General features: G+C 41.4%; 1 protein-coding gene across 1 annotated transcript in view; it reads right to left on the reverse strand.

Moving 5' to 3' along the window:
* FAM13A (family with sequence similarity 13 member A) overlaps nt 1-13020 on the reverse strand; it is a 202432-nt gene that overhangs the window by 152101 nt on the left and 37311 nt on the right. Inside the window, exon 5 of the mRNA XM_045017748.1 lies at nt 3147-3306. Coding sequence (XP_044873683.1) covers nt 3147-3306 — 160 coding nt within the window. The remainder of the gene's footprint in view (nt 1-3146; nt 3307-13020) is intronic.

The raw sequence follows: 13020 nt of genomic DNA on the forward strand, positions 1-13020 counted from the left end.
CTCTTGTAAATCAGAGGTATGCAACACATGATAGATATCTAATCTGTACACATAACCCTCTTGTTAATGTGTGCCTACTCTACTAGTTTCTCTTATTATCTTTAGGCTAGCAAATACCACCGAAAGGAATCACCCCCAATTTGACAATTATGCCTCTATATGATAATGGTCCAGAAACTTTCTCAAGGTAATTGAACGGTACCCAAAATTAAGGAACAACTTTGAGATTATAATCTTACAATATGGACTGAATAACAAGCAGCATGCAGCTGTGCTGTCCCAGGAGCAAAGCAGGGACTGAACTGTAACTTGGAAAGTCTTCATTCAGTCCCTGCTTCCCTACTGATCCATGGGGAAAGCCAGCCCTCTCCCTGGCACATCTTATATTCCTGTGCACAGCGACTGAGCACGTAGGGGGGTGGAGCCAATGTCCTGTCCACACCCTTACCCATCTGTGAGAGAGGCGAAACACACGCAGGGAAGAAGATGCTCATTCCCTGCCCTCTGCAGACAAACAGCAAGAGTCACAATCGCACCTTTGATATTTTACATTGTTATAGCATTGTGGAGTCACTTCTCTTTTTTCCTTCTCATAAAGCTATTTACTTTTGGTTTCCTCCAAAACACTGATTTTTTCAAAATTCTTGCACTTTGTACAATAGTAAAACTACGAGGTGCTGAGTTTTAAATGCTTTGCATCTTGCATGGTTTTCGCATTCAAGTGTTTTGTCAAAATGCAACTCAAAAACCACCTGTGATCTTTGCATGGCCTTGGTTGAATGAGCCACGTTTTTATTTTTAAAAAGAGCACATTCTCTTCCTTTAGGGAAGCAAAGGGTTTTATTTGTAGTCTGGGCAGATCTTAAGATACCCCGGCCACAGGGCGTCATGCGTCACGTGAGGTCAAGAAGGTGATGAGCATACCGGAGTTCAAGGGAAGATGCTACAGTTCCAAAGTGAGAAGGGACGGCAAAAGCCATAATCCCCTTGTATCATGTTTTACCAGCAAATACCGAGAATAGGCCTGGGGCCTTTTCTAAAAGTAGAGCATTATGTATGCAGGATGTGAGGCCAGCTGGCAATCACGTGTCTGAAATGCACTCATGAAAGACAGGGGAGATACAGGGGAAGGGAAGAAAAGAAAAATCTATACTAAGGCTCTGTCTAAGAGCAGGTTCCTGATTTCAGCAACAAAACAGAAGCACAGAACCGTACAAAAACACAAAAGGCCTTTGTCCAAGGCCCTTGGCGCTTGCCCCCAGCTCTGCAGCAGGAAGCTTTCTGTGCCAACACTGATGTTTTTAAAAGTCTAAACAGGCGCTGGACAAACACATTTTTTAATTACTTTCCTCCACCTATTTACCCCTCTGTTCCCATCCCCTGGGCTCTTCACGTAGTGTTTCAAAATAAAGGATTCCCACAGAATTGTGTCCCAATGCCCTAGTGTTGCAGCACACACCCAGGAGGAAACAAGGCTAAAAATACACCAAGAAGGGTGGAGGAAACATGCAGACACAGTGATATGGGGTAGGAGGGACCATGGCCTGATAGCACCAGGTGGTTATTTTATTTTACAACATTTGTTTTATTATACAAACTTGATTTTGGATTTGGGGGCAGAAAGACAAGTTGGGGTTAAAGTATGAGAACAGGAATTGTGGGATGAAGGGAGGGGAGAGGGAGCAGCGAAGAGACAGGGGAGGGGAGATGGGCACAGTGGACAGGGAAGGTGAGGTTGGGCACCTGGAGGACTGCAATGATAGGAGAGGGAGCTGGATGAAAGGGAGGTACCAACCAATGGCAATACAGATAATGATGAAGGGGTGGAAATACCCCACATTCAAATTTATGAGTCCAGGGAATGATGATGTCAGGAAGCTGCAAAGGCTCCCCTCAGCTGCTCTCCATGTGGAAAGAGGGTTGGGAGGCCACTGAGACTGGCACCCTAGGATGAACCAACTGGACCCAGCAAAGAGGAGATGGAAGGCTGTGTATTTTCAAACTGTAGCCAGTGCTCGCTGCACCAGATTCTGTCCTGGTTCATACCCCATGCAACACCACAGAGTTTAACGGGATTGCACGAGGGTGTAAATCGGAGCAGAATCTGGACCAGACTCTTCACTTGCGCAAACACTGCAGTGACTAAGTCTCCCACTAGCCAGCAGTACCTGGGAATTACTCAATAGCTTTGCAAGAAGAATAGACTTTGCACACAAACCACATGTAAATTGCTGGACTACGTGACCCAGAGCAAGCCAATAAATCTGTAAAGTAATTGTATTTTTGTGACAGGAGCAACGTGCTGCTACCTTCTGCTGATGCATGAGCTTTTGTAATCTGGAACCTCATTGACTTTCTCCTACATACTGAACTAATTTATTATCATTCCTTTTTTAAGTTCCACTGCGCCATCTAGAATTTATTACACAATCAGCAGATTTAGGGATATGTGCCAGGAAGGTGACTTTTAGGAATGGCAGAACACACACCCTCAAAGGGCCCATTAAGTATTTATGCAGCTTTGAGTAAACAGGTTGCTCTTATTCCTTTTGCCTGAGCGTTTGGTTAGATCATACCAGATCGACTGTGAGTAACACCAAACATTAGCCACAGGTCTACAACTAATTGCTTCCAGAAGTACAGGTCTTTCCAGGAAGGTGATACTCTCTTTACTGCAGGTCAATGGTGAGGGACTATGATGTTTTAGGTCGGTGCATGACTAAACCTTTGCCAAGGTGGCCCCTGGGCTTTATACTTGCTTGTCTTGGACACCGATCTCAGTCACCACCTCCACCCCACCATTATTAGATCCATCTTTTTTATTTTAAATAAATAAAATTATTAGAGATGTTTCCTGTTTAATCATAGGCACTCCCTATGTTAATTTAATAGAGAATAAACGTGTTAAATAGAATAAACTCCCAAGGCATCAAAAGGTAGTAGAAAACTGACCCGCTAAAGGACAGAGTTGTTAGAAGAGTGAAATGGTGGTAGCAGCATATGAAGGTCAATATCAGAGAAATGTATTATACTAGCATCAATGCCTCCCATCCAGCTTGTGAAGATTTCTAGACTGCCCCCTGCATGGTCTCACCTGTATCACAGTATTGGATCAAAACTCAAAGGGCAATATTCCAGGTACTCACTTTCACTAAAATAATTCTTGCTAGCTCTTCACATGCATGATTTTCATCAGCCTTCTGTGTGCGCTCCAGCTCAAACAAGGTATTATAGTTTTCCAGCATTTTGGCCATTATTTTGTTGCAGATTTCCTGTTCCTTCATACCTTCAAATCCAGAAGGCACGCTACAAAATTGGATGAAACATCAAGCAGAGCATTAGAAGGACTCAAATACCAGTGATCTTGCACATAGCCATCATATTGTAATAGATATTCTTGCTGACACATAGAAAAAACTCCCTTTACCTATGAATAGACTTTCAGTGAAAGAAGGTCCAAACATTCAAACTTTACCTTGTTTACAATTATTGCAGTTTGTTCTCAATTAATTTGACCTGCTATTAAAAATGTGGTCACACCTTATATTATATGGTACATTTCTAAATAATTTACAATGAGTTTAGCAATTGTTAAATAGAGGTTATAAGCATATTACAGACATGAGCAGTATGTTGTACAGATGGTTATAAGTAATCTGTTAACACATTGGACTCTAACAACAACAACTGATTAGCCATGTATTAATCATTTATTAACTGATTAGCAATTAGTCATTTATAACCCCTTAAACTATTTATAAGTGGACACTTAAAAGAGTGACCAAAAATGCAAACATTTAAAAGGGCAGCAGCAGCATGTAATCTAGTCAATTAAAAAAAAATTTAAAACTTAGCAAAAGGTAGTTTCCAGCATTAACCCTGCCCTTGTCTCTCTCTGACAATTTTTGTGGTTTTACAATAACATTTTCTTATTTTTAAAATGTTTTTCTCTCTCCTGTTGCAATGTGACAGACCCACACAAACAACAGGGGAACTAACTACTTGACTAACTATATCGGTGAAACAGACTAATCACAAAAGTGCTATTACATGTACAACATAAACACACTGAAACATTAGAGGAATAACATCCTGTCTCTGTCACTCCCCTTGCTATCTCAACACTGGGTTCCACTTCAGGGCAAACTGTTCAACAACAGGAAAGTTAACTGCACTGCTTAATAACTCCCTATGCTTTTGCCAGCCTTAATATCAAATTTAAACAGTGCCTTTGAAAATCCCAGTCCTTCTTGATACCATGTAAATGTATCCCTGTGATATCAGAGCCCTTTCACCGTAATATCACAGAAAATCCAAGTTCCTCTGTTCCCAAAGGACCAAACATACCATTGGTCCGTTCCTCCTCATATCTCCCTCCTGGCCTCCTTTATGCAATAAGGCAACACTAAGTCCAATCCTGTAATAAACTTATCTAGACTTTATTCATTTTAAATGAAAATGTAGCAAGAAACAGTTGAACAAGAATACTAAAGAGACAGACAAAGATAAACTCAGGTTATTATTTTATAAAACTTCTGATCAAAGTAATGAAGTCTTATCCCAGCTGTGGCAGCCAAGGGTCGTTTACCTGGCAGACAAAGTCATTGCCTTGTAGGATCCAGTCCGGTAAAAAGAAACGTGTTTCCTTCCATTAGTCAGCTTTTACCCCCAAACCCTGCCATATGATTGTTCTGACCCCAGTGCTCACCGATGCAAAAGGTGATGGGGGGAGTCCATGAGGTAATTCTTCGGTGAAGTCATGCTGTGTGGGAGTTCCCCCTTCTGCATTGTCCTGTAAGGCTTGTAAGCTGTTTGCTACCTATTGTATTGAGACTCAAGGAGTTTCCTCTGGACATGTTGCTTTTTAATGGGCATCAACTGACCACTCTCTCGTCTAAGTGGTGTACCCAAAACTCAGCAATGACTCATTATCATGAAGAATGTCCCAGACATATGAGAGTTACATAACACACATGTACAGATATTACTCTCAGTAGGAGAAATACAGAGATTGGCATGAGTATTACAGTCATCCGTTCACCAGCATTTAGAAAAGTCCAAACACTATATATTTTACTGCAATTTTATTAACGTTCCACCAGCATTAAGCCTGAGAGACTCTCAGTCGATATGTAGGCCTAGAGTTGGCTGAAGCCTTTACAGTCTCTCTGATTGGTCTTAGACCTGGTCTACATTACTAAGCTATGTCAACAAAAGCTGCCTTGCACTGCCCTAGTTGTGCATGCATCTACACTTAAATTTGCCTCCCACTGATGTAAGTGGCCCATTATGCTGACACAGTAACACCATCTCCACGAGTGGCACTGCAATCTTTACTAGTCACCAGTTCATTTCATATACAGGAGGTCAAGCGATAGAACAGACATCTGATAATTACCACTGAAACCCAATTGTGCAACAGAAACTCAGCAAGTGGGGCAAATATAAAAAATAATCTGCCTAGATATGCAATAGCCTACAAAATGCACCAGAGGAACGGCACACCTGCAAATATTTTCATGTTACTTAGGAACACAACCGGGTGCAATTTTGGTGTTATCATCCCATGTCTAACATTAATAATTTGAATTATAAGTAGTAGTGTGCTAGATTTCTATTGAATCAATTATGTTCATTCCCATTGGCTATCACATTACTTCAGATCTCCACTAACACTCTACAAACATTCCAGACATTTTATTTACATAGACACACAATTTTACAATGCAGTTCTACTCTTAACGGCAACTATTTGTTCCTTTCATGCATTCAGAGTCATACCTGCCAACGATAGTGAGAAAAATAATGTTTTTACTGCACTTTACTCCTGCTCCTCCTTCAGAGTTGATAGAGCTAAGAGAGAATGAGCTGAATTCTATTCCATTTCATGCATCATCAGATTTACTAAAATCCAATCACTGGCACTTCTACACCACAACCGAAAGATCACCGAGGGCATCATGCAATAACAACAGAGTTGTAAGTCCAACAACAGGTGTGACCAGGGGCCTAGTTTGCCCTGCCTTGTAACCAGAGGCCTCGAACCTTTTTAGCAGTGATGATGCACATAATGGAAATAAAACATGACTCTGATTGCAGGGTGAGTCTGAAGAGCTGACAGTTAGAAAAGTAAACGTTTCTTTACTTGTAAACTGAGCGTTTTTTAACCTAGAGATCAGTAGAAGACAAAAAAAACCACAAATTACTTTTTGGGAATGTTTTTCCCCCAAAAAAACATTATTACTGCCTCTAAGGCCATGATAGTCAAGTTTGGATCAGGTTATGAGTGAAATTACACTGGTAGTGGGTTCACATCACAAAACTAACACCTAACCACACACAAGAGGCACCCTGTAGTCTGAGGCAGCAGCCTAGGTCTACAGTAACAGATGTGTTACAGGTCAACGACTGAGCACTAACGTGCAAACTTTAATCTCCAGCCAGTAATATTCATCCCTCGCCTTCATAAACAATAAATCCACTCACAGAATATAAACAAATAAACAAAAAAACTAACACCTCCACTTAGGTAACAATGCTAAAATGCTAGATTGCTGGGGATTAGAACTAACTTTGGAATGCTTTAGAAATGATAAATCTTCAGGCTTTGCCTCAGGTTATGTTGTTCTCACCCAGAGTCTACAACAGGGTTGGCCACACGATTGGTTTCCCTGTCAGAACTTCTCGCGCTATTGGAACTCCCCAAAGAGGGCGAACACTAGGCCTGATCTAAAGTCTACGGAGGTCCATGGGAATCTTTCCTCTGACTTCAATGGGTTTTTGACTCAGTACCATTTTGCTCAAGAACAACTTTTCCAAAACTCACTTAGCATCTTACAGGATTATAGTATTGTAACTAATAATCAGATGCCAACAATTATATTATGGCAACTTAATAATTTATACACGACAAAAGTCAGACAATATTAAAAGTTAAGGCCCTCAGAATAACATTACCTCCTCCACGTTACTCCAACTGTGTAGTAAAATGTAAATGTAACTGCCTAATTAATAATAGTTATTATATAGATATGTGAAATAGGAATGATTTGATACTCTTCTGAGAATCTTAGATTTTTCATTTTCTGGTATTTTCCATGTTGCAGTTTACTGCCCTAACATGGCATTGAAATAAGGAAATTAAATGCCCAAAACTTGGTATTTTTGTGAACGGGAAAAAGAAACAAAGAGGACTCCCTAAAACTCTCCCGCTCACATTCATTATTCCTACTTCTCCTCTCCTCCTACTCACATCCATCCAACTTTGCAATCAGTCCAGAAACAGACTCCTTTTGATCCCTGCCCTGTGAGGAAAATCCCTGTGAGCCCTGCCCATCCCAATGAAGGCTCCAGTAGCATCACGGAGAAGGAGTGGCTACAGAGGCTCCCCTCATACCGCACCGTTCAATGGGGAGCAGAAACAATGCCTAATCCTACTTTGCTGAACATGATCACTGGGGACCAGAGGAGTGAGCTGCTGTAGCTGCGGCAGTACTAAAGTCCTGACTAGTGTTGGGTCTAGTAAGAGAAGGGAAATCATACCCTTTGGTCACATCTTTGTGGAGAAATACACAGGAAAAATCAACAGCACTTCTTCCCAAGCAGCACCAGGGATTAATTCCAGCCCAACCCCTAGCAAGGCAGGACAAATGTTCAGAAATCCCCTCCTGCCTGGCTGTGACAAAATGATGTTTGTATGTAGGTCTGGCTCTAGTGCTGGCCCACACATAGGATATGGGGCCTAGCTCTACTGCCCGATAAGTTCTCTTTTTAGCTCAAGCGTTAAGGGCCTGTTCTTTGGAGCTGTAGGACCAGAATTTTACTCCTGGCTGGGAGATTTTATCAAGTAACCCACATCTGTAGCATTTGGATTTCATTATATCAAGACTTCCTTAGGCTCTGCAAAAATCTTAGACATTTCCTACTCATCATGCTCACAAGCAAATATTTCAACTCTTGTAATTTTATTTTAAAACTTAGAATTTTCTTCCTTCACAGTTGACAATAACTATTCCTCTTTGAGGACTAGGTATGTGCCTCCTTTGAATTTTTTGTCTAAGGGTATGTCTATACTACCTGCCGGATCGGCGGGCAGCGATCAATCCAGTGGGGGTCTATTTATCGTGTCTAGTCTAGACATGATAAATTGACCCCCGAATGCTCTCCCGTCGACTCCTGTACTCCACCACCGTGAGAGGTGCAGGCAGAGTTGACGGGGGAGCGGCAGCAGTCAACTCACTGCAATGAAGACACCACGGTGAGTAGATCTAAGTACGTCGACCTCAGCTACGTTATTCATGTAGCTGAAGTTGCATAACTTAGATCGATACCCCTCTCTCCCCCCTGTATAGACCAGGCCTAAGTGATTTTGGGCTACCAGTCAACAAAAAAAGAGCAGTTATATATTTTAGTTAAAAAATGTATTTCCTTTATTCTTCAGTAGCTCAAAATGGCTTAAATTGCTTTCTTCAAACCCAAAATTAAAAAAAAAATATCTGGAGCAGTGCCAGCTCCAGGTTTTCTGCTGCCCCAAGTGGCAGGAGAAAAAAAAAAAGCCAATCGGCTCTTCGGCGGCAGGTCCTTCACGCCCTCTCTTCCTCTTCATTGGCAGCTCAAAGAGGAAGAGAGAGACTGAGGGACCCGCCACCGAATTCCCGCAGAAGACCCAGACTATTTCTATTGACTGCCCCAAGCACCTGATTCCTTAGCTGGTGCCGGCCCTGATCTGGAGTGAGCTCCTACAGAGTTTCCCCAAAAGGAAAGTTTTTCAAAAAGGTTTCAACAAGTGTCACTCGCACTTTACATAACAGGAGTTATATTCCAAGCTTAATTTGCGATAGTGACTATTACACCAATTCATGTTCTGAAGTATCTTTTTTAATGAATACCCTGGCCCCAATCTTACAGTCCAGATGTGTAGAGCTCATTGCAGGAGCAGGAGCAGTGGGGGCTGAGACAAAATGTAACCAAACATAGCCTGAAAGGCACTTTGGGCCAACGCTAAAAGTTACACGACAATTCTAGTTTTAAAGATTCAGTCCCTCTACTTTCATTCTAATAGTCTGTGCACTATGTCTGTATACGTAACGTCACCAGCAGACAAAATAGTTACAATTCAATTCAACATAACCCCTGTTGAAATTTAGGTCACATTTTTAACTTTTGCAAATTAAGCAATAAACCAAAAGCACAGTTTGGATCCTTGGCTTTCATACAGCAAATATGTCCAGCAAATAGCCCTTTCGCACAATCAATACATTCCACTCTGGACTCCCAAGAAATGCTTGACAAATTGTAGAGGGGGAAAACAAATCTGAGTCTCAGCCATTACAAATATTAAAATCCCATTTTGTTTTTTTACACAGAGATTTTATTCTTCCCAGTAAACAGAAGTTGAAAAGCTAATTTTGTTCATTTGTACTATTAGAGTTACATTGTGGTCTAGCTCCACACCTTTTCTTCCGTTTCCTTGTGTTCTTCAGACACAGTGATGCAAGAGTAAACCAGAGACAATTTACTTAAAACACACACACGTTGGAGTTTGTACCCTGGCAATCTACCAGGGGGTATAATGGTTTAGATGTGGGTGAAATAGTTATCTAGGGCAAATAAATGAAGCAGAAGTGCAGTCTGTGCAATGGTGCAATTCACTAATGGCCTAAAACCCCACAGCCAGGGTTGGAGTCCAGGAGAATTGTGGGAGCAGGGAAAGAGGAGAATATGCACCCTCTCTAGTTCCAAGAGATCACAAGTCAAACTACTGTTGTTTGGCCATGACTTCAACCCTATTCCCAGCAGGGCATCTGTCAATGTCCAAACTTACCTGCCCAAGCAAAAGAACACGTCTCACTAAAAAAGAAAAGAAACCCCAACGGATGTTTTTTTCTACATGCGCAGCCCCACACTATCATCTGTGAGTGGGTTTCAAGTAGGCTGCAATTTATTAGTTGCAGATGCACAAACTGAGAGTTGTACAAAGTACTAGGCCGTACAGGTTTGATTAAGGGGACGGGGTGGGGAGGACCCTTATTCAGAACCCACAGTAATCCTCCATAGGAAATATTTCAGATATTCATAGGGGCAGATCCTGAAAAAATTATTCAGCACAAGTAATCCTCCTGAAATCAAACATTTGCATACTTTTGTAGGGGTGAACCAATAGCGATTGGACTAAACAGCCAATATTTGTTGCCCATTTGATCTCTGTAAGTTTTTCCTCTGTTCCCTGTTATAAAATGTGTAAGATGTGTTATAAAATCTTGAGGCAACAAAATCCATGTATGACAACAACCAAATGGACATGTACAAAATTCTTCTGAAGAGTTATCACATCCTCTGGAAAGTGTTCTCCCGCTACCACGCTACCATCAACAAAGAAGAAATACACAAGGGAGAAGAAAAGGGCACAATGCCTATTTATGGAAGCCAGCTGCAAAACAACAATATCAGAAAGAAAAATGTTCTTGTCCACCACAATAATAAATCTCCACTTGAGGCAATTAGACTTATTTTGTCATCATAAAAGGGCAAATATCCAGCAAGCAGAAAAAGCAACAACATGCAACGCCTTTTAATACTGCGCTTGAAAATCTCGTCCATCTGCTTTTAAAGGTATTCACAATTTGCACCATTTTAAATTTCATCACTGTGGCTGCTTTGTCCATTAAGTTTGTCCATCACATCATCGTTCCATAAAGGAGCTTTCATATAGACCTTCATGCACCAATTTACAGATGTAAGTAATGCAAATGCAGAATAAAGTAATAAGCAGAAAAATCAGAAGATATAAAAGAAAGAAACGTGTTTTTAGCTATGATTTCAAGAAAAAATTATACAGGACCACAGTTTACCAGCTGGCAGAGGAAGGTATAATATTACACCTTCCTAAAGAGCTGTTTCCAGAATAGAAGCTGTTTGGTTTGCAGAGCTTACAAATGTTGCTCTGTCAAACTTCCAAACTCCTTGAATAAGGCTATTTGGTTTACACAGTTTACAAACTCCATAGACTATGGAGTTTACAAAATGTTTTGTGGAGCTTATAAACAAGGTGGAGTTTCAATGGCTAAGTGTATCCTTTCAAAATTACAAGGAAGGAGCATAGAGCTTATAAACCATGGTAAGCAAACCTTTCAGATGTGGGACAGTTTCTATGGCAGTCAGTTGCAGTTGAAGGGAATCTGGAGACAACATCCCAAAATAAAGTAGCTTAAATAAGGATCCCTCACACTGTGCCAAACAATTCACTTTGTCACTTTATTTGTGCTGTTGCTGCTGCTCTGAACCAGTGAAAGACACTGTGGTTAATTAAAAAGTCATGTTTTGTTTAATGAATTTTTGGGAGACACACGAAATGTCCCAACATGGTGTTAGAGGGACTGTGCTGTCTTTCAGATGACACATAAACCTACAGTCATAATCACACGTGCTCTTTGGGATCCTATGGAAACAGGAGTGTTAGCCCCAGCATTTCAGCCATATTCATAGAATCATAGAATTCAAGATCAGAAGGGACCATTATGATCATCTAGTCTGACCTCCTGCAAGATGCAGGCCACATAAGCCGATCCACCCACTTCTGAACTAATTCTCTCCCTTGACTCTGCTGTTGAATGCTCCAAATCAAGATTTAAAGACTTCAAGTAGCAGATAATCCACCAGCAAGCGACCCCTGCCCCATGCTTCGGAGGAAGGCGAAAAACCTCCAGGGCCACTGCCAATCTACCCTGGAGGAAAATTCCTTCCCAACCCCAAATATGGCGATCAGCTGAACCCCGAGCATGTAGGCAAGACTCTCCAGCCAGACCCTCTGGAAAAGGCTAACAATATCCCAACATTGACCCTTTGTACTAATTACCAGTGTGGCACGTTATTGACCTATTGACTAAACCTGTTATCCTATCATACCATCCCCTCCATAAACTTATCCAGCTTAATCTTAAAGTCATGGAGGTCCTTCGCCCCCACTGTTTCCCTCGGTAGGCTGTTCCAGAATTGCACTCCTCTGATGGTTAGAAACCTTCGTCTAATTTCAAGCCTAAATTTCCTGACTGACAATTTATATCCGTTTGTCCTCGTGTCCACATTAGCACTGAGCTGAAATAATTCCTCTCCTTCCCTGGTATTTATCCCTCTGATATATTTAAAGAGTGCAATCATATCTCCTCTTATCCTTCTTTTGGTTAAGGAAAACAAACCGAGCTCCTCAAGTCTCCTTTCATACGACAGGCTTTCCATTCCTCGGATCATTCTAGTGGCCCTTCTTTGTACCGTTCTAGTTTGAATTCATCCTTCTTAAACATGGGAGACCAAAACTGCACACAATACTCCAAATGAGGTCTCACCAACACCTTATATAACGGGACTAGCACCTCCTTATCTCTACTAGAAATACCTCGCCTAATGCATCCCAAGACCGCATTAGCTTTTTTAACGGCCACATCACATTGCCTACTCATAGTCATCCTACGATCAACCAGGACTCCTAGGTCCTTCTCCTCCTCCGTTACTTCCAACTGGTGCATCCCCAGCTTATAACTAAAATTCTTGTTAGTCATCCCTAAATGCATAACCTTACGCTTCTCATTATTGAATTTCATCCTGTTACTAATACTCCAGTTTACAAGGTCATCCAAATCTCCCTGGAGGATATCCCGATCCTTTTCCGAATTGGCAATACCTCCCAACTTGGTGTCATCCGCAAACTTTATCAGCCCACTCCTACTTTTGGTTCTGAGGTCAGCGATAAATAGATTAAATAAAATCGGACCCAAAACCGAACCTTGAGGAACTCCACTGGTAACCCCCCTCCAACCTGACAGATCACCCTTCAATACGACCCTCTGCAGTCTCCCCTTTAACCAGCTCCTTATCCACCTCTGGATTTTCATTTCGATCCCCATCTTTTCCAATTTAACCAGTAATTCCTCATGCGGTACCGTATCAAACGCCTTACTGAAATCAAGATATATTAGATCCACCGCATTTCCCTTGTCTAAAAAATCTGTTACTTTCTCAAAGAAG

Source organism: Mauremys mutica, chromosome 5, assembly GCF_020497125.1.
Source record: "Mauremys mutica isolate MM-2020 ecotype Southern chromosome 5, ASM2049712v1, whole genome shotgun sequence".
In the NCBI taxonomy this organism is placed as follows: Eukaryota; Metazoa; Chordata; order Testudines; family Geoemydidae; genus Mauremys; species Mauremys mutica.